This window comes from Periophthalmus magnuspinnatus, chromosome 2 (genome assembly GCF_009829125.3).
Source record: "Periophthalmus magnuspinnatus isolate fPerMag1 chromosome 2, fPerMag1.2.pri, whole genome shotgun sequence".
Lineage (NCBI taxonomy): Eukaryota > Metazoa > Chordata > Actinopteri > Gobiiformes > Gobiidae > Periophthalmus > Periophthalmus magnuspinnatus.
Window position 1 is genome coordinate 11,538,262 of NC_047127.1, and position 23,539 is coordinate 11,561,800.

General features: G+C 38.1%; 1 protein-coding gene across 1 annotated transcript; it reads left to right on the plus strand.

Annotated features, from left to right (window-relative positions):
- Positions 1–15,872: 15,872 nt before the first annotated feature.
- LOC117385133 (protein boule-like) lies at positions 15,873–22,534 on the plus strand. Its single transcript, XM_033982412.1, has 11 exons — positions 15,873–15,896; positions 16,928–17,089; positions 17,607–17,698; positions 18,104–18,158; positions 18,303–18,375; positions 18,911–19,062; positions 19,332–19,478; positions 20,614–20,682; positions 20,822–20,863; positions 20,958–21,062; positions 22,415–22,534. Exons 1-11 carry the CDS (start codon positions 15,873–15,875, stop codon positions 22,532–22,534), a joined length of 1,041 nt encoding a protein of 346 aa, XP_033838303.1.
- The last annotated feature ends 1,005 nt before the right edge of the window (positions 22,535–23,539 follow it).

Genomic DNA, 23,539 nt, shown 5'->3' on the forward strand with positions numbered 1-23,539 from the left:
TCATTTTATGTGGCCCTCGACAGGGTCAATTAAAAGGTATGATGGTCTTAAAATGTCATTTTATCAGGAGATATGCAGTTACACAGACATATTTTTACATCTAGACAAATGCATATGCAATATTTGTAACTTGAATAAATAATAAATACAGAAACATTTAGTTAACAAGTTAAAAAAGTAAGATTTATTTTACATCTGGCCCTTTGAGAGTAGCCATTTTGCTGAAGTGGCCCTCGGTGAAAATGTGTTTGACACCTCCGCTGTAGACCAATAATATTTCATACAGATGTGGGCAGCTAAAATGAATATTGTTAAAATGGTGATTTCTGTTTTTATACAGTGAGTTCTAGGGTCTATTCATTAATCGGAATGATCAGGTTCATGGCAAAGTCCTATGTAATCAATAGGAAACACTTGTGTCTCTTGCGCCCCCATCTGGGACTATAACATCATCACATTCTTGAATCTGAAAACCAGCTCAATTTTGTTTGGAACTGTTGCAAATTTAAACCTTATTGTAATTTGTAGCACATAATATCCAGGCCTTGTAAACTTGCATTGCTTAAGTAAAAGTAGAGTATGTAACTTTTTGGAAGTGGCTAAAACTACACTTAAGAAGATTTTTATGCTATGTATTGTGGAATATTACAGCCAAAGGAACAACATTTCGATGGAAACAGGCAATCCTCCAGGCAAATTAAGTGTCAGGTTTGTGGAGATGCAAGCACTCTCACAGTGAGGACGCGCGGGCATTTACGTTTTTCTTTTAGTCTATTTTTGGTTAACAAGTTACACACTGTGTCATTTGTATAAAATTTTGTATAGGAGCTACAAAATTGGTCCGTACAATATATTTAGCTTTATTTACTTGCTATTTATACCTATATTCATGGGTTTCAGACCGTTCCTTCCAGATTTGAAGGATTTTGTAAGGGCCTTTCCCCATTCAAAAGATATATTATGATTTGAATTGCTTAATTGCTATGACAACGGTGACAGTTGCAATAGCTTGAAACCCATGAATAAGTTAGTAAAACGGTGTTATGTATAAGACTGACACATTTTGTTTTCTCACTGGACCTTGGAGTCGACAAACCCTCATTTTGTCGAGATAAATCTTTTGACTTAAGTATTGTCCATTTTTGAATCTTGAGCCTTTTAATTAGGAGTGTATTTACGTTTTAGTGTTTATGTCTACTACTAAACGTCTGCTTTGTGAAGGCGTCGTCCTCACAAAACTAAAGACCAGTTTTAATTTAATTTGAGTAAAATTGGTAGGTTTGGTCCCAAATGAGCTGGTGAAATACTAGCATGTGCCCACATCGTTGTAACGGTGTCTGAGAAGGGACTATTTTTGACGAGTTTATACAATTTTAAGAAAAAACATTAAAGCTGCATTGCGTAACTTTTCTAACGAGGGTCCGCCAACTGTTTGTCTCCATGGAGATCTCATAACTATCACTGGAATGGTCCTCAGTGTCGCATTAAACATATCTATCTTGCATTTATTCAGTTTCATTTAGTACTCGAAAATACTTTGAAAAGCTTGGATTATTACCGTGAGTGGGGTCGCCTCTCCACAGATCTGACCTGTAACTTGGCCTTGTGGCATCAATTGCTTGTCTCCATGGAGATAGATAGGTTAATCCCATATTGTGGAAGATTCTTGGCAATACAGTAACATCTCCATGGCGACAAAGCAGGTGGACTCTATTCTTAAGTTTTGTTTTCTTTTTGACAAATCTGAATAAATCTGATGGTGCTAATTGTAACGCGCTGATGACTGGCCACCCTTCTCTTGGATCACACAAAATGACTTGGTAATAAATAAAAAACTAAATATTTTTGGATGTGTTGACTTGTATGTTTTAAAGAGTTTATATTAAAGATTCTCAGTGGACTTAAAGGCGCAATATTACTTCAGATACTACATGTTTCCAATGTGATGTTTTTGTTTTCCTTTAAAAGTTACAAGAAAAGATTCAACTGACCGATCTACCTCCATGAAAATACTCAACTGACCACACCTGGTGAAGTTACAGGTCAGATCTGCGGAGAGGTGACCCTGCTCACTATAAGAATGCATGTCAGTCAAGGTGTTTTTCAGCAATAAAATACTTGTAATTGAATAAATGCAAGATCAAGATAAGTTTAATGATATACTTTGTAACGTTACAGGAAAAGTAAGAACAAAAATGGTGGACCCTCCCCCCAAATAAGTTACATACTGCACCAAAAAAGTGTTAGATTTGATCATATCATAGGAACGAGCCTCACACAAGCCAAGGTTGCCAGTTTTAATGCTGGAATTCAGCTGGTTTAAACCTAAAATGCCGTCCTCTGATCTGAACGGTCACTACCTAAACCCCAGCACCTGCAGACAGTCATGAATCAGTGCTAGTGGAGCCTGTGAGTGAATTCTGGAGGTTCTGAGCTTTCACATGAGGTTTGTCCATTTACTGACAATGAGAAAAACTTGTATGTGTCTCTATCTGCAGGTTAAAGCTCTGGCAACACAGGTTCAGATGTGATTGTAATACCTTTAATTCTAACTGCAGGCTGCATATTTCCTTTAATAAAGCTTATAAATCCCAAACATAAAAAATGTGTTGACTTTTACAGGCAGGATATAAATTGTAGTTATTGTTCCAGCCTTCTGCTAAAGTTGCATCTTCAGTTTCTGCAGTCAAACACATTGCACATGATGCCCTCCCAGTCCCTCGCCGAGCCCACTGGAGCGCACTGTCCCCGGTATTAGCCTGCTAATCAGAGTGCATGATATTAGCACATTAGCGTTAGCCTGGCTGCGTGTTAACCCTAGATCACAGGTGTGTTTATGGTCCCCGCAGAGACACCCAGCCTCGCCCAAAAGCATCGTGGGTAATATCTGCACCTGCGCCCCCCTGTCCCATTACAGGCAGGGCCCTAATAGACAGCTGTGTTAGCCAGTGGACCGTACGCACACGCACTGATGAGCTAATATCGCTGTGATCAGGAGAACAGGAGAGCTTTGGACAATTAGACTAATGCATTTGAACTCAACTAAGCTGTTTTTAACATGGGGCAGCTGAAAAGAGTTACATCATTATAGTTACTACTACTATTTCCACTACTAGCCTACTTTGACTACTGCCAGTGTTGGGAAGAATACCTTGGGTCAATCAGAGTCCTGTATTCTGAATACTCGGAATACTTTTATACCGAGTTGCATTATATTATAGTGTAAAAACATGACATATAATTACAAACTGCTTTTATGTTCCGCTGTTTGTTTTGCATTAATTTATGTCTGAACCCCACCACCACCACCACCACACACACACACACCCACCCCCCCCCACACACACACACACACACACACACTGCACACTGTGTTCTCACTAATTCTGTACAGTTTAAAGCCAAAATGACATGATGAAGTACCACCATGTATTCCTTTTATTTCAGGCAAGTAACTGTACTCTGAATACCACCAAATGAAAGAGTAACTGTACCAGAATACAGGTACTCACTATTCTGCATACATATTTTTGGTACATTCAGTTACTTCCAAACACTGAGTGCTGCTACTGCTGCTGCTGCTGTTTCTACTGATATAGGTACAGTATAGAACTACTAGACCTACAGACAAACCAATAAGCCACTGCAATTCAGCTGTATTACAATTATTACTATCATACCCTCTTGTGTAATGTTGCTGTGTTTAGAGTTGCAAAAACGACTCGCCTTTTACAAGAGAAATGTCACTTTTTTGGACTTAAAGATGCACTATATAACTTTTCTAGTGAATAGTACATATGCCACCTGCTTGTCTTGAAGATGTTATTGCGTCGACTGGAATGTTCCACAGTATGGCAATAAATAATTACCTGCAGGGAGACAAGGTGGTGACACCACCAGGTAAGGTTACAGTTTAGTCCTACTAAACACAGCACTTTGCTAATCTCTTTGCTTCTGTCTGGAGACACGGGGAAAAGGCAACAATCACGGAGAGGAGCAGAAGTGAAGAGAGTCTGAGGAAATGCTGGATCAGTAAACCATCAGAAAAGAGTCTCTATAGTATAAAATAATGACATTCAGATTTAAGCAGATGAAGGAGAGAAGGGTTGTTTATTCCACTCATTGTCCTTAACAATATTCTGCATTTGAAACCATGCATTCATGCAAAAGTACATGCACTTTCTCAATGCATTTTTTTTTCAAAGTGGGAGTTTTTGCAATGGAGATCTTGCTCATTTTCTCACTGCCACTGGTTAGGTCAACCTAAAAGAGCATTTGCTCTGAGAGCAGCGCATTTGGGCTGGTGTGAACCCAACAGTCACATTCTGGATCGCAGTAAATGGGCGCTTGGGCACTTGAAACAGGAGGTCTCGGAGTGGCAACTTAATATCAGCCCAACTTAATATCTGTTGTCTCCTCCTGTGCCTGTCTGCACAGGTGAGGCTGCGTCTGTTGTTCAAAAAGCTTTTTCTCCTCCGCTACCAGCAGCTCAGACCACACGCCGTGCAGTGGTGATCCTGGTGTAGGAGCCGACCGCAGGCCTTTTCCTTAAGAAATAAATAGTTATCGTGTGAACACATAGTCTCGCGTGTGTAGCTTCCTCTGGTTCTCATGTTCTCATGTCACACTGGGTGCACTAAATTCCACCTGCAGCTGGAATCTTAGCCATGGATCTTGGTATTTAGCTGGACGATCAATCTATTTTAATTTGCTGGGAGATTCCAACCAGATTACCCAGACACAGGCAGAACATGCAAACTGTGCACAAATCGCCTGGGAATTGAACTTGGGACTTTCCTTGTAGTTTTAGACCTAAACCACTATCATGAGAAACTTGTGAGTTGAAGAGAACTCAAAGACGACTACCCCACATTACAAGCTGCCCAAAAAACAAACTTGTTATTAAGGCGACTCCAAAATACAAACACATTTGATCCCAGTCTACAAATAACATAGCACCAAACCAGACTATTAACATCATTTAACACCATCAAACTGCAGCACATTAAAGTGGCTGTATCCAATTACTTACTTGTATTTGAACAAAATGTGCCTTGCCACATTACAGATATATTGTATAAGCAGCTCTTGAGATCAAAATAAATCTGCTGTGTACTGTCTAAACCAAAGTATAAAGCATTTTTATCACCTGAGAATTAGAAAGTGTATTGTTATTGTTGTTGTTAGCATTACAGTGACGGCAAAAGTCCATTCTGAAGTTGTGAGAAGCACTTATAAACTCATCATGGTGAATAATGAAGATGCTCTAAATGCATAAGGTAAGTGAGGAATAACTTTGGACCACTGCAAACTGTTTTAGAATGAACTAGTGGTAAAATATCTGTAAAATCAGCAGGTTGTGATTAGCTGACAGGTGACAGGAGGCGGTGTCACAGTCTTCCTGGTTGAGTTCATGCTTCACGTCACCTCTTCTCCCTGAGGACTGTGGTCTCTGTCCCGGACACCAGCTGCAGCCCGGGAAGAAGAAACACCAAGTCTGGGTCTCTCTCACTCTTCTTCTCTCTTTCTGTCCTCCTTTCTTTACATCATCTTTTCTTTTTAAAGTATTTTTGAGCAATAAAAACACAGATATACAGGTTTAATGCCATACTGTGCAATCACAATGACCCCTGACCCTGGAACCTGCAAATAGAGGACACAAACAAGTCAAGTTTATGGAATTTAAAGTCAAAATCTCACAGACATACATAATCCCTTTAACTAGAAAGAAACACTGACCTCCCCAGACTGCCATTGTGTCCTTTGGCAAGACATCTCCCCAGTCTAATTGGCAATATGTACGAAGTGACCTCCATATGTCTTTCTGAAATGTAGTGTTCATCAAAAACAGCACGACAAAATTAAGCTCAGCCGTAAATGCATTAACCTTATGGTGCAAACACAATCAGTGGTGAACCAAAACAGTGGGATCTTTAAGCCTATACTCTTATATTTCAATGAAGTTATGACACATTTTACCCTTGATCATGTCCATACACTAACACATCAGCCTTAACGGGACGGGTCTATAAATCTCATCCAAATCTCATCTCTCAAAACACAAACATTAAAACTACTATAACTTCTATAAACATGACCAAATTGACAATGTTCTTGTTCATATAATATCCTAAATGACCTTAAAGTTTCAACTAAATAATTTGATAGATGGTTTATTACACAATCAGAAGGAACATCTGGAATACTTTGTGAATAATGTGAATAGTCAAACATTAAACCCTTTACACACATATTATAAAGTGAGTACAAAGAACTGTTGTATGTCAGTGTACTCTCAGACTGTGCTCCCCTTTTACTGAATCATGTGACAGTCCAAAACAAACTCATTATCTTTGTAAAATGTGAACAGGTGGATTACTACGGTTTAAATATTTTTTTAGTCCATGTAAATGAATGAACATGTCACAGTGAATCAAAAGTCAGTCTGGACAGAAACATCATTAAAATACAAATTATATTATTATGGACAAATTGTGTTTTGGTCTTTAAACATTCTGCTTCTTGTCACACACTTCAAATGTATTTTCTGTAAGTGTAACATTACCACGGTCCACATCCTCAATGATAAAACCGTTTAGATGTTCTTCAGCTAAGATACTACCTTTAAGTTACATTTGAATGAAATATTTTTAACTTCTGCAAGAAATCAGAAGTAAAATCTAAACTTTACACTCACACTGCTCACTGGGCCGTGATGGAACCATAGATGTCCCATAGGTCTTCTGCAGGACCATGTCTCCACTGTCCCCGTGACTCTGGATGAGGGACAGTGGACACATGGCCCAGCGCACTTAGACCACAGTATGATGCACGCCTTGTCGAGGAGGACTCATCGAGCTCTGTCGGCTGCGCACTGGGATAACTGGCCTTACGTTTGGTCAGTTGAAAGTCCTGCGCATTCAGAAAGTTATAAAACTATTCGGCTGAAATTGTGTTCAAAAGTACTATTCATATCCACTGGAACATTTAAATTATGATTTCGGTCTGATCATGATTCGTCTTGCAGCATTTGACCCATTTCATACATCACCTGCAGCTTATAACCCACCAGTTCTATGACTCCAAACATTTTAAACACTTTCCTCATTATTATACGATTAGGTCTGATGGGTGTAACAGAAACACACAGTTCTCTAGTCTCTATACTAGTGTCAGCACAAATCTGTTAAATGTCTGTCATAAATCTAACCAGTTCAAACTCTGTTCTTTACTCTTTCATTTAAAAAACATTCAGGGATTGTAAAAAGCAGATAAATCACAGAATTAAATACATACATTATATTGCCTAATTTGCACCTAAATATAAATTTGTTAGATGTAATTAAATTGTGCCTTTGTGTTTTCCTACCTCCAAATACCACTGGCCACGTGTTCAGTCCCATGTCGGAGCTTTATGAATTACTCCGAGGAAGAAATGAGCTTTATGAATTCTCCTAACAGTAAAAACATGTTTAGTGTTTGTTGATCATCTGTCCAAATATGGAAGTTTGAGACATTTCACCTCATTAGCTGCAGATCACCAGTCTTTTAGTTCAAATCTCTGAGGCTTACGTAATTAACAGCAAACTTCTCTGACAGTTTTGCGTGCGCTATGGCCTTATGTCACGTTTACAGTTGTGGTAGTAATGACTTCATAAAGTTAAAAGCATGTACTTAGATTTTTTCTTTGCTCTCTGTGTTGTAGAGATTGATCCGGCCTCTAAACGTTGTGAAAAGTGCTTATAAACTCATCACTGTGAATAATTAGGATGCTCAGAATGCATAAAGTAAGTGTAGAACAACTTTGGACCACTGCAAACCGTTTGAAATGACTCAGTTTGGGTTTAAATGTTTTCAAAAAATCAGGTACACAGCCTTTTATTCAAGTCATTTTTTTGTCCTCTCTGCTTGTTCTTCTTCCTGGCACACGACACAGTTTTCCTCTTTGAGACGCAGCCCTTTTCAGCAGACAGCGCCCCCTAATTTCATTAATTATAAAGCAATATGCTGCAGTCGGCCCCTCCAGAGAGAGTTTAACCCACCACCGGCATCTGGTCTACCCAGGCACAGCTCTTGAAGAGGGGGAGGAGGGGACGACAAGGGCACGTTTAAAGAGGTATTAGCTAATGCACCAATCAGCCATAACATTATAACCACTGACAGACTCCTCATAAAGGGCCCATATCACACTGTTTTATGATCTATGTTATAATGTTGTTTCCTCATCACAAACACACCTGGAGTTGTGTTTTGTTTCATTTACACATGTTTAACACACAAACTCTGCATGTTTAGGCTTCTCTCAAACTGAAAACACTCTGTTCCACCTTGTGATGTCATTCGGTAATACAGGAAGTGCTCTTTTGTATTTTTAAACTCCATACACCTTCACTGGAATCATTTGGATAGTTTCAGCCCTGGAATTGCCAATATATGCTGAACAAAAGGTAAAAGGAGCTGTTAACTTGAAAACTACCACTTCATGACATCACAAGGTGGAACAGAGCGTTTTGAGCTTTGGAGATGTAGACAGACCAATAATGCAGGGTTACTCAAACGTGTGAATGGAACAAAAAAACAACTCCCAAGTATGTTTTTGAGGAGGTAACAACATTATAACATGGCTTACCTTTAATACTTGTAGTCAACATTACAATTGTTAATATTTTTTACCTGCAGTTCAGCTTATAAAAGGTGTTCTGGGTCTTCAGTGGTGCTTAAGACCTGGCTTAGTCCTCTGTTAGACCTGGTTTAGACCTGGTTTTAGTCCTCAGTTTGGTTCTGTTTTAATACAGCTGTTATGGGATACACTCTTGTACTAAAACGAAAGTATCATTATAAATGTGTGCTGGTTTCTGTTGTGGTCATTTGGTCTTTTGTCAAAGTCCACATTCCTGACGCCCCATGATTTGTGTAAAAGTAACATATTATTTTGGTTTTATCCAGAGCCTCTTCTGCAGATCCGGACTGAACCAAGAGGAGTGGACAGTGTGGGAAAGAAGTCCATTTGCTGTTTTATTGTTGCATAACTGAACGCACTGGAAAAATGTACACATGTTTAAAGCTTTCAGAAGTCAGAAATGTCTTATTCCTACTTTATATTTGGGTGTGTTAAAGCTACAATATGTTTGCCTGGCGCATCCAGACATCTCTCAGTATTTTTATACAGAGGGATATCGCTCAGATCACCCTCTGTCATATCTCCAGCCAGAACATGATCGTGTGAAATGAAGGAGCTGATTGGTCACCCATCATTTTAAACAAAATCTAATTCCTCTCACTTTCAGTTCCTCGTAAGCGGCCATATTTGTTTTGATATGTCTGTTCCTGATTGGCTAATCCACCTGTCAATCACACCCATCTGAATGCCATCTGAAGTACTGAAAAAAGTGTGTATTTTGGATCCTGGACAAACTATACATTCTTTGATTTTATTTACCAGTAGACGGCAGATGTGAAACCAGTCTGCACAAGATGGACAAGCCGTTTATGTTTTAATTTTGTACAATTATACAATAAGAAAGGAGAATGAGCCTCACGCATTAGTAATTTTTTTTAACAAAGAGCGTAGGCTATATACAGTTCCTTTAACCTTGTGTATAATTCATAATATTGTGAAAATGGCACATTACTTCTCGCATCAATAACTCAAAAGTAAAACTAAAAATCCTCTAGGCACCCTTACACCTAGCTATTTTTTATTTAGCCTATCTTTATTTACTAGTTTGTTTCCAGACGTCTTAAATAAAACAGGACTCTTATGGGAATGTTTGCAGATCATGAATTATTTGGCATTGGGATAACACTAATTTGACTTTACATTTCCGCGTGAGTACACCTGCCGCGCCTCTCCCCGTGTCGCTGTTTGTTCTGATAAAACTAGGTCAAAAAGAATGTTTACTGTACCCAATACGCGACCAGGAAGTCTCTAGGCGAGCTCATTTCTACACGCGAGGCTGTTTGAATATTTCATTTGGCGTCTGCAGCCCTGGTCGAAACGATATTAGCTGCGCAGTAAGTGGTTTTAGTGGAATTAGGGCTGAAAATTACATTAAGGTTTGGTGCTAGTAAATACAGGAAGAGCAAACCTTACCGTCAGCTGCTGGAAGATAAATTAAACAGGTTCATATGAGCAGGATATATATAGGTTTTAGCGAAAAAATAGATTAAAATAATACAGTAGCATGTTTTTTTATTATGGAAACGTGCTCGCATCTCCACAAACCTGATGCTTATTTGGCCTGGAGAAGCTAGCATACAGTACATGGCCATTCACACAGAGCAGCTTCCTCTTTTCTGCATCATCAGAGGTAATTTTCTAATCTACCTAGCAACCATAATGCCAAAATGTGCCTAAATTACACAATATTTGTAATTAGACCTATAAAAATACATGCGGGTTGTATTATTTTGTTTGGGGCTATGGATCTTGACGGTGAATACGTTCTTCAGGGACTGTGGAGCCGTTTAAAGCCTACAGAGAAACGGTGCAGTGTTGATTTATCGGTCACACGAACATAGAACGTTTTATACAAATGAACCGACTTTATGTCAGATTTTTGCAGCAAAAAATGTCCCAAATTCTCCATTAAAATGAATGGGATTGCCACTTAACTGTTAATCAAATTTACGGCAAAAGTGGGCGTGGCCGAATAAGGTCAATAGTTGCAGTAGTAGTACAATTAGTAGTAGCATAGTTAGTATATGATTTTTGTGATGTGCAGGCTACAAATCTGTCCACTCTAAATGGTACACAGATTGAAAGAGTCACCATCTACTTAAATAAATGTCTAATCTGTAAAAATCATCTCAGGGTCAGTTAATTAGAGAAAAGAAATAGTTCAAGCAATCTTTCTAGACTGTGTGAGCGCCTCTTTACGTCAGTGTCAGGACAGGACGTGTGCAACCTTCAAAATAAAACATGTATGTGGTACAAAATCAAATTTACACATTGATGATAATAATAATCATATTGCGTATGAGAACACAAATTGAACAGGTGCTCTCATTGGGCCCTTCCTGTGTAAATATAGAGTAATTATTATGAGAAGAAAGAAAGAAGAATTATAAAGAAATCTATGTTTTTATTAAGTTTTATTTAAGGTGACCAGATTGTCAAATTTCAAAACTGGGACAAACTTGGGATAGTTTTAAATCAAATTGTGAAAAGATGCCAGTATATAATCTGTATATAATCAGTATATTTATCTGTATATAATCAGTATATTTATCTGTATATAATCTGTATATTTATCTGTATATAATCTGTATATTATAAATATATAATCTGTATATTTATCTGAATATAATCTGTATATTTATCTGTATATTATCTGTATATTATACGTATATAATCTGTATATTTATCTGAATATAATCTGTATATTTATCTGTATATTATCTGTATATGATCAGTATATGATCAGTATATAATCAGTATATAATCAGTATATAATCTGCATATAATCTGTATATTTATCTGTATATAATCTGTATATTTATCTGAATATAATCTGTATATTTATCTGTATATAATATGTATATGATCAGTATATAATCAGTATATAATATATATATAGTCAGTATATTATCGGTATATATGATAAGATAAGATAAGATATGCCTTTATTAGTCCCACAGTGGGGAAATTCCAGTATTGCACCGCACAGTTAAAGAACAGAAAATATATATATAATCTGTATATAATCTGTATATAATCTGTATATAATCATTAGGGACACCTGGATCAAGTCTTGTATAAAACTAGGATAAATCAGTGGTTTTGTATAAATCTGCTGGAAAAGGGGACACAGGGCTCCAGACTGGGACTGTCCCGGGTAAATGGGCACGTCTGCTCATACTAGTTTTCTGGCACAGTAAGAGTTAAAAGTATTTGTGGTATAATAGGTGATATTGTTTGGTGTTTGTCTGATAAATGAGTGATGAGGATTCACTGGAGTATAAACAGGAGACATGCTTCTGCACTTCACATGGACCTGCACATAAATAAACCACTATGTTTACACTGCGGGGTTAATATTTCAAAGCAGGACTATTGCATTCTCTAATAATAAAGACGACGCACACTTTGAGATTCAACACATCTCAACAGATTCAACTTTACAACGAGATAAATTCACTTTCACTTTGTGCTAATGTTATGGCGCAAATAGCTTCCAAACGTCAAACCGATTAAACAAACTAAAGGTCAGCAAGTATACTACTCCATCCATCCATCAGGGGCAGCGGTCTAAGCAGGAACTCCCAGACCTCCACCACCCCAGACGCTTCTTCCTCCAGCTTACTACTATTACTACATCACCAAATAACCAAAACACAGTTCAAATATGAGCTCACACAAACTATAACTGCTTGCACTACTACTACTACTACTACTACTATTACTACAGCAAATACAGGGTAAAATACTGCTACTGCTGCTGCTTACCACAACATATACAAATACTAAACACAAGTATATGTTACAGTTCACAAAATCTGTTACTGCAACTTCTACTACTACTATTTACAGTATTATAATATCGTTTAGTCTGTCTTCAAATAACATAATTCAAATATGAGGTCGACAATGTTTACTAGTACTACTGCTACTACCACAGCAATATAGGCAAAATACTGCTATACTACTACTATTGATACTACTACCAAAGGTAGAACATAATCAAGTAGAAGTAGTAAAGTACTGGACTTAATTACAAATTTTTTCAAGTATTTGGATACTTTTTACTTCTCTACATTTGAGAGTAGGTATTTGTACTTTCTACTCCACTACATTTTTGACTGAAAAGTAAACGTATTTTTAAATTATCGCTTGAGACCTGCTGAAAAGGCTGAGGGGTGCATTTTTATATTTAAGTTCATATTCTGAGCAAACAAAAATATACAAAATATACAGCTCGAAGAAACAAAAACAAAAACAAATATTAATTTGGTTGTTTCTGTTGAACAAAATTCAGTACAAATCAATACAAAATACTTTACTTTTACTCTTTAAGTACATTTCTAAACAGATTTTTATATAGTTTTGCTTAAGTTGATTTTTTCATGCAATACTTTTACTTTAATTTAAGGTTTGTTTTTCTTTTCTGCTCCAATATCTGTACTTTTACTTAACTAACAAAACTGAGTACTTCTTCCATCACTTACTACAGCTTATCCAAACATATACATTTAACCAAATACTGTTTATCTTGAAATAACACAGGTCAAATATAAGGTCAGAAGTGCAAAGTTAGTGGCTAAAATGTGCTCCGGTTTGGGACAGACAGTGGTGGCTACAGCGTCTGATGAAAAACTACCCATAACAGGAGGGCTGTACTTCACAACTCTGTAATTACTCAACAAATGCCTGATTCTATGCACTATTTTTAACTTTTGCATTCCTTCAGTGGATAAAATGATCGCTTTGAGACAGCACAATGCCAGAAATAACGGGTTATAGTGAAACATGGGCGCGGCATGGTGGGCTTGGCTGACCAGTGAAGGATCCATGTGGTTACACGCTACTATACTGCGACCAATGGTATGTAATCCATCTGGAGGAGGTATTTGTTCCCACGCGCAGGGAAAAAAATAGGAAAAATACAGTCGTTTGTAGCTGGGATGACCATTCACGGATGAAGGAAAGGACAAAGGAGAGATGTGAGGGTGAACTAACAGTACTTTGAACTATAGAAAAGTGAGATTATTTAGAAAGTTTGAAGTTACAAGGTTAGAGCCAATACCAAGACTACCATTAGTACTACTACTGCTACTACTGCTACTACCACCACTACTGCTGCTGCTACTAAAGGATCAATACCAAGACTTCTACTACTACTTCTATTAGCCTAAATAATCTCACTTTTGTATACTAGCCTAATAGTAGTATTACTGCCGCTACTACTACGGTCTACTACTTTCAATACCAAGACCATTACTACTACTACTACCACTACTCCTGCTACTGTGCGGCCAATATCAAGACTACTACTACTACAACTACTACTACTACTACTACTACTACTACTACTACTACTACTATTACTACTTCTACTAACCCAATACTAATATTACTGGTGCTACTACAATCTACTACTTCCAATACCTAGACCACCATTACGACTACTACTATTGCTTCTACTACTATTACTACTACTACTACTACTACTACTACTACTACTACTACTACTGCTGATGCTGCTGCTATAGGGTCAATACCAAGACTACTACTAATACTATTACTGCTACTAGCCTAATACTGCTGTTACTGATGCTACTACTATGTCCTACTACTTCCAATACCAAGACTACTACTACTACTATTAGAGGGTCTAGTACTACAACAACAACAACTACTACTACTGCTACTACAACTACTACTACTACTACTATTACTACTACTACTATAGGGCCTACTACTACTACTACTACTACTACTATTACAACTACTAGCCTACTGTTACTGTTGCTATTACTTCCAATACCAAGAGTACTGTTAGTAGTAGTCTACTACACTACAAAACCATCTGACTTTTTAGTTACTACGGGTTAGAGGTAATAGTATTAGTAATAGTAGTAGGCCGATACAGATAACTTTCCAGCAACTTTACAAATTATGCTTGCACGTTGAAGACAAAGTTACTCACGTGTTCTTGTACTTTTGATATTTCAGTAAGAACTTGTAAACAAAATGACAACACAAGTAAACAAGTCCCCAACAATAACTTAATAAAAGTGTCAAAGTAACAGTGGAATTCTCTCTCCCTGACAGCTTAAATGATCTATGCAGAGTTTATGAGTTTAAACATGACTTTTAGCTTTGGTTAATTGCAGTAATTATCAGACAGGCCCTTCTCATTTAGCACAGTGAGACCTCGCAATTAAGGAAATAAATGACAAATGCGGGTTGGTTTTTTTTAGCCTAATTAACAGCTAGATTTAGACTGTGATTATGGAAAATAAAGGGGCATATAGAGGAGGCACTATATTTTTTAAGCTTTGTAGATTAGTACGTCCGTTTTATCCCCAAATTAATAGTTACATAAGCACTATTATCTAATCTTAGTGAATAAAAAAGTAACTGCATCAGTAGCCTACTGGGGTCATATGTGAGGAAATGTCGCCCTCTTGTGGACACTTTTAGTACTCGGTTTTCGCTGACTTAGTGAAAACCATATAGTCGGTGATAAAAACTCAATTTCAGAACTTTTTCCAATTTTTTTTTTTTTATAATAATGAGGACAATAAGAAGTTTATGTAAAATCTCATATTAATATACAATGATAAAAAAAACCCAATATTTTATTTAAAACTTGAACTTCAAAATCAAAAGCGAGTTAGTGTATCCTTCCGCTTCTTTTTGATCTTTTGTAATACATTATATCATTTTAAATCATTATAAAAATCAACACTTATTTTATTCATGATTACATGAATTTATAAGTCAGCGCTATAATCCTGTCCTTAACCAAATGAAGATAGAGGGTACTACTTTACTCCGCGGAGGTCTCCAACAAACGCTCATAAAATTTCTTTGTAAAAAAAAGTTTAATTATTGAATGTGGAATAAACTTTTTGCAAGCGTCACCTTTTGCTTTATGTGTATTTTATGTGTATTTTTTTTCGGTTCAATTTTTAAAGGATGCATCTAACAAATAAAATCGTGCTAATAAATCAAATATACAACTGGTAACGTTACTGTTCATTTGTATGGAGGGCGATGCTGTTGTTTACGTTTGGGGCTAACGTAGACAGACCCGCGTTTCAGTGGCCACAGAGGACGATCTCTCATCCAAATCTGATCAGACAATGGTTATTAACTTTTTATAACACTTAATATATTTTTAAGATCCAAAATTGCAGCTAAAACGATGGATGTGAACGGAGAAACATCAGTAAGTTAAGTGTAGTTAGCATTTTCTTGTCATTTCCGTTTCTGCCTGATTAGCTTCAAACTGTTAGCCCAACTGAAACTTTTACTACTTTATTTTGCATTTGTTGAGATACTGTTACCGTGCTATTAATTGTAAATAACTTTAACACAATTTGTACTATTATGAATTAAATAACCCTAAACCTTTTTATTATAGTAATTGCAGTTTTTAGGTTGTTTTTTTTTTGCAGATTACAGCAGCAGCAAATGCAGTTTTAGCAGTTGTCACTTGTGTTGATTTGCTACGATAATTGTTAACTTTAATGATTACAACTCGTGAATTACATTGTAAATTTGTGACATACATGCCTATGCATAAATTGAACTTGCCAATGTACATAATAAGGATTAAAAAAAAAAGCTATATATTAACAGTGCTAACGTGCACCTGTTTTGTTGTTTATGTTTAGCTAATTTTCAAAGTAACACATCAAAGGGTTTTTGTTAGGCCTTTTTTTTTTTTTTTTTTTAAGTTGCACTATGTAACTTTTCCAATGGCGGGTATGCCATCTGCTCATCTCCCTGAAGATTGCTTTGCTTTGTATATGTTGCATTTATTCAGCTTCTAAACCTGGAAAACATTCATTCTTACTGGGAGCAGAGTCTCTCCACAGATCTTACCTGTAACTTGGCTTGTTGGCATCACCTGCTTGTCTCTAGGGAGATGGATATACTCCACTCTAAATATGGCATTCAGCTCTTCAGACAAAGTAATAACACCTGCACAAACACAAGCTGGTGGCAGACCCTTCCCTAGAAAAGTTACGTTGTGCACCTTTAAACAAAATTCCATGCAGCTGCTACCATTAAGTTCCCCATCCATAATTTGGTGGTTTTCAGATTCTATTATGTGATGATGTTAAACTCCCAGGTGGGGCCCAGAGCCAAATTTCCCTATTGATTACAAGGAATTTTCCAAAAGACAAATTCACAAATGTTTAACCTGATCATTTCTGTTATTGACTAAACAAGAGCTTTTTTCTATCATTTCAGGTAACTTCTAGCGGCACGTCTCCAGTCCACAGCAACTATCCCACTCCTGAAGTGTCCCCCTCAGAGCACCACAGTAGCAGCTCAGACACCTTGGACCACGCCAGCCCTCGACAAGGCACCATCATCCCCAACCGCATCTTTGTTGCAGGCTTGGACCACAAAGTATGGGATTTACACTGAACCCAATGCAACCTAAGACTATGTTTATTTGTACACTACGAATGTGATCAGGCTCATATTTATCATTTTATGATCATTTTGGCCTCTATAAACCAGAGTCACCTACATGTGGTTTATTTACTAAGAAAAGATTGGAAAATGATACAGGAAGCTTAGTCCTAGGTTAGTTCTGGTTTATTGGTGTAGTCTTGGGCTAAGCCTGGTTTAGTTCCAAATTGTGTAGTCCTGGGTTAGACTTAGGGTGTTCTGGTCTAAAGAAGGAACTGCAAAGGCTAACCAGTGTCTTATTTACCACTTAACTAATAGACTCTTTTACTAATACTAATACTAACTTACTAGCTATGTTTATATGCATACCAAACATCTTAGCATTGTTCTTGACTTTTTTTTCTATTTTAGGAGTTGCCCTTACTTTTTATCAGAATAGTTACAGATAAACTGTGTTGACAGCCCTACAGCTTTTGACTAAATATATTACATTTTGTTTCATTTTTGAAAGGTATCTGAGAGTTACCTGTGGCACATCTTCTCTGAGTACGGGACAGTCACCAATGTCAACATTGTGAATAACCGCTCCAGACTCACTAAACGGTAACAGCATGTAATTTGCAAACTTTGGGCTTAAAGTGCATATGCCGGGTTTTCATGTTTTCCTAATTATTCGTTGGTTTGGTGGGAAAGCGCCTGTGGTAAATATGTATCATAGTTTTACATCAGTTAAGTGGCAGTTTGTGGACATAAGTTGAAAAGTAAAAAAAATACAGGAAGTAGCGGTGAGTTCTAATTTGGAAAACTCTACTTCAACACCGAAAATTCCGTCCAAAATGCAGAGACCATTTACGTGGAAGGATCACATTCTTCTGACACATTAAACACTGATTCCGCATTTATTTTTAATTGTCTAATCATAGCTTGTGTAATTTGGGGTTGGTTTTGAGGGCAGTCCAACTTGTCGTATGCACTGTATGAAATAAAAAGTATTCCTGTTTTCAACAGTTATGGATTTGTGACATTTGAAGACCCAGAAGATGCCAGAAAACTTCTCCTTGATGTAAAGTACTTTGTTGTCATAAGTAGTATATATATATATATATATATATATATATATATATATATATATATATATATATATATATATATATATATATATACAGTAGTGGTAATATTTTTTATAATGTGTTGTAATGTCTTCCAGGTGAATGGAGTTTATTGTAAAGAGAAGAGACTCTGCATTCGTCCGGCCTTTCATAAACAGCACGACTCAGGAAGTAAGTTAGAGCAAGAATGCTATTCCATATTCATTGATTCTGTCCTATTAGCAATGCAAATTGCTTTTGTGTAAAATATGCTATTAGCAATCACTATAAATGAAAAATAAGGAGACAGTTCACGCATATATTCTAAAGAAATATTTTAATATAGTTTTGTAAATTTGAACTTTAGTTTTAACAGACATGAAGTTGAGATGATCAATTTTGTTTATCTTATCAAATTTTTTTTGTATTGCAGTTATGATTTATCTTTTTAAACGCAAGATTCAGTTTGCAGTTCATATTTCAAGCATTCAAGAGAAGACTGAAATCTGAACTGCTAAAGCTAATACAAGAATCTTACGCATTTCAGAGCATGTTGTTGTTGTCTAAACTACAGGGTTAGCAGTTTTTACACAGAATAAGACCTCATTTACACACAGGGACATTTAGTTCAATGCAGAGGACAGTATGTTCTGATTTACTAATTATAACCGGTCAAATTGTGATTAATCTTGCAGCCCTATTTTGACATCATTTATTTTGCCCATAGATTACCAAAGGCCCATGTTTAGTATGGAACCTATGCCAATGCCTTCTGGGACGGTATACCTGACCACCTCTGGTTTCCCCTACACTTTTCACAATGGAGTGGCCTATTTCCACAGCCCACGGGCCGGCCCCAACCCACACCTCTGGACCCCTGTGAGTTTATATGAAGAATTATAAACAAATATATAACTTTTACTTCAATTTTTTCTTCAAACAATAGCTGGGTTTTAGGTCATATCACAGTATTCCCCAAGGCTCTGTCCTAGGTCCCCTTCTCTTCATCATCTATATTCTCCCCCTTGGTCTTCTGTTCCGTAAACACAATATTCACTTTCACTGTTACGCAGATGACACCCAGCTCTACATCTCCACCAAACCTTCCTCATCTCTCCCTTCCAACCTCTCTTACCCTCTGTTTACAGGAAATTCATTCCTGGTTCTCCTCCAACTTCCTCCAACTTAACAGTTCTAAAACCGAAGTCCTCCTAGTAGGCACCCCCTCTACTATCTCCAAATCCAACAGCTTCTCCATCTCCATCCATGATTCCACTGTCCTTCCTTCCCCTCAGGTCAAGAGTCTGGGTGTCATCCTCGACAGCACACTTTCTTTCCACTCCCACATCAATAACATCACCCGCTCTGCCTACTTTCACCTCCGCAATATCTCTCGTCTCCGTCCCTCTCTCACTCCTCACACCTCTGCCATACTTGTTCACAGTCTTGTCACCTCCCGGATTGACTACTGTAACTCCCTCCTCTATGGTCTCCCCAACAAATCCCTCCAGAAACTGCAGCTTCTCCAAAACTCCGCAGCCCGCATCATCACCAAGACCCCATCTTCCCACCACATCACCCCCATCCTCCAAGAACTACACTGGCTTCCCATAAAACAGAGAATCCACTTCAAAATCCTCCTCACCACCTTCAAAGCTCTCCATAACCTGGCCCCACCTTACATCTCTGACCTCCTCCACATCTCCATTCCCTCTCGCTCCCTCCGCTCCTCTTCCTCTCTCCAGCTCTCTGTCCCCTCTGCCCGTCTCATCACCCTGAGGGGCAGAGCCTTCAGCTGCTCTGCTCCCCAGCTCTGGAACTCTCTCCCTCCTGACCTCCGCAACATTGACTCTCTTCCACTTTTCAAATCCAGACTCAAAACCCACCTGTTCACACAATCCTACACCACATAATCAGTCACTCTCACCATCATCCAGTTTTTATCTGTTTTATCTGTAAATATGTGTTTTTAACTTTGTACAGTTTGTACAGTGTCCTTGAGTGTCCTGAAAGGCGCTTTCAAATAAAATGTATTATTATTATTATTATTATTCCATCTCTGTGGTGTTAAACTGAGATGAGGGCAGGTAAAATTACTTTTGTTAAACTGCAGTTTTTTGGTGTGGTTGGATAAATATAGCGGATTCATGGACCTTTGTAGATTTGTAGATTTTACTTTTGGTATTTTTTTTATTTTTTTTATGAAACAGCTACAAAATATATGCAAATTTAAATGCCATTTGAGAGAGAGATATCAGCACCTTACAATCTTTGCAATACCGAATGGCAGAAATCATGTCATACCAAGTATATTATACTTTGTAAACGCTAGATTTGAGCTCCATCTTGTGGTTAAAATCAAAATTGCACTTATACATAGCAGGTTGTAGCAGGCATATCATTGAATATGAGTTGTATGTATTTGTGCAGCAGCCAGCCCCTGTGACAGTCCCTCAGCCCTGGCAACCTCTCTATCACCAACCAACCTACCACCACCAGGCAAGTGTACTACTACTAGCAGTACTACTACTGCTATACTTTCAATATCAATACCAAGACAGTTGCTACCACTATTACTTCTACTACCATTACCATAAATGCATTGTACAAAACAGTGACTCTTTATTGTTCTTCTCAGCCGTGGTACTCCCAAAACCATTACCAGTGGAACAATGCTGAAGTAAGCAAATCAATTGTAGAGCAGGATAGTTTTTGAAAAAACAAACAAACTTGTGATTATATTAATAATGTACATTTTATGCATGTTTCTTCAGTCTGTTGGCTCTGGTCCAGTGATGTACGCTCAGCATGATTACCTCCACCACGTCCCAAATGGAGTTTCAGTCCCTCAGCCCCTCATGGACAACTCCAACGCAGAGGTCAGTCAGTGTTCAATACATGTGAATGAATGTTCACAAAGCACATTCTCCACCCTTCTCCTTCTGATTATGCTAAATGTAGTTTTTTATTGATTGATTCCTTGCTAGTAAAATGACAATTTTCCTCTTTAGCACTTTGACTCTGTAATGCACCAGAGTTGCCCGGTGTACCCTCTCAGAACAGAGAGAGTTCATTATTTTGTGCCTCATCACAAATATGGAAAGGTACTTAGAGCTTGTATATTACGCAGTGTTCAGAGTTTTTAAATTGTATTTAGACAAAGTAGCATTTCCATCCATCCATCCATCCATTTTCTTCCGCTTATCCGGGGCCGGGTTGTGGGGGCAGCAGACTAAGCAGGGACTCCCAGACTTCCCTCACCCCGGACACGTCCTCCAGCTCCTCCGGTGGGACCCCAAGGCGTTTCCAGGCCAGCCGAGAGACATAGTCCCTCCAGCGTGTCCTGGGTCTTCCCTGGGGCCTCCTCCCGGTGGGACATGCCCAAAACACCTCCCTAGGGAGGCATCCAGGAGGCATCCTGAGCAGATGCCCGAGCCACCTCAACTGGTTCCTCTCAACGTGTAGGAGCAGCGTCTCTACTCCGAGCTCCTCCCGTGTGACCGAGCTCCACACCCTATCCCTAAGGGTGCGCCCGGCCACCCTACGGAGGAAACCCATTTCAGCCGCTTGTATCCGCGACCTTGTCCTTTCGGTCATTACCCAGAGCTCATATAGCTCTATAGGTGAGGGTAGGAACGTAGATTGTCCAGAGCTTTGCCTTTGGACTCAGCTCCTTCTTTACCACAACAGACCGATACAGCGACCGCATCATTGCAGACGCTGCACCGAACCACCTGTAGACAAAGTAGCATTTCACATATTTTAAATAAAGGTTCACTATGTAAGTTTTCTGGTAGAGGGTCCATTAGCTAACCTAGACTGTGCCAGATTAATATGTGTAGCACTCTGAAGTGAGTTCTGGGACATCTGGATGTTCAAACAAAAGCATCACAACAATAGAACAAGCTGAGAAATCAAACCTTTGTTAGCTCCAAAGACCAAACCTACTTGTCAAAAGCCTGATTGTGACTGATCTCGTACTTGGATGGGAAACTGGTGGGAATACCAGATGACACAGTAAAGCGCCAGTGGCAAAACTGTCATTGCTCAATTGCCTAGTATGAATGTAGTATGTGTGAGTGTTGTTGGTGGTCGAAGTGGCAGATGCCGCAGATTTGGCATCTTCGCTTTTGTCAGTCTGCCCCAGGGCAGCTGTGATGTGTGAATGAAGAAAGCACTATAAGACCTATGGAAATTCATTATTGTTTTTCATTGTTTTGATCTGTTTCAGAATCACACGTACACGTACACGTCCTTCGCAGTCCCTCCTCTTCCTCCTGCAGTGGCCTACTCTTACATCAGAAACCAGTCTGACCAGGGGAACCAGAGCCCCCAGACTGGAGGCTCCTAAAGGGAAGACACACGCACATATCACCCCCCTGACCTCCACAGCCCACTTACTGTTTTATATAATGCACAATGATTTCAGCAATAAACAGATAAACAGCATCTCTACAGCTTTCTCTTTCCGAATTTGAATAATAATTTGATTTTATAGAAAATGGCAGCTAAGACACAGAATAATAACGTTTCACTCCTGAATACTGCAGTTTTTTTAACATCATCGTCTATTAGCAAACCCAAACTCTCTGGACTGACCATTTCCTTATAATAGCTTAAAGTGCATTTGACAGGTTAGACTACTACTTCTTTACAACATAGTTAAATCCATCTTTTTGTCTATTTCTTTTTTTTTATTCTGGTGAAGTTTATAATTTTACTTTCTGATTGGACAGGGCAGTAGATGTGACATACGTGGAAGTAATTCCGTAATTGTTACCTGGCAACCATAAAGTAAATAAGGGCAACAACCTCACTTAACTAATGTAAAACTATAATAAATATTTAGCACAGGTACTGTCCCACCAAACCATGTCAGAATGAGAAAAACATGAAAACTTGTCATATGCACTTTATATGTTTTTAAATGTCTAAACACTATGCATTTGTTTCTCTAATATGTTTACATTTTATACATGGTTTTAATTTGGATTTGACTCATGGCCTGTGAAACGCCATGTTGTCTCTCCAGGCAAAAAAAAATATTCTCTAAAATGTGTCTACAATGTAATATCTTGAGCTAATCATACAAGCTGCCACATCTTGATGAAAAACATATTTAGGTATTTTCTTAAAGGTGCATTATCTAACTTTTCTGGTCTCCATGGAGATTGGTGACCATAGAGAGTTATTTCTTTGACTAGAATCTTCCCCAGCATGGCATTAAACATACCTACATCCATGGAGATAAGCAGGTGACGCCACCAGGCCAAGTTACAGGTCAGATCTGTGGAGAGTCAAGCCCTCTCACAGTAAGAATGCATGTTTTTGATCTATTCTTCGGTGCTTGCAATTG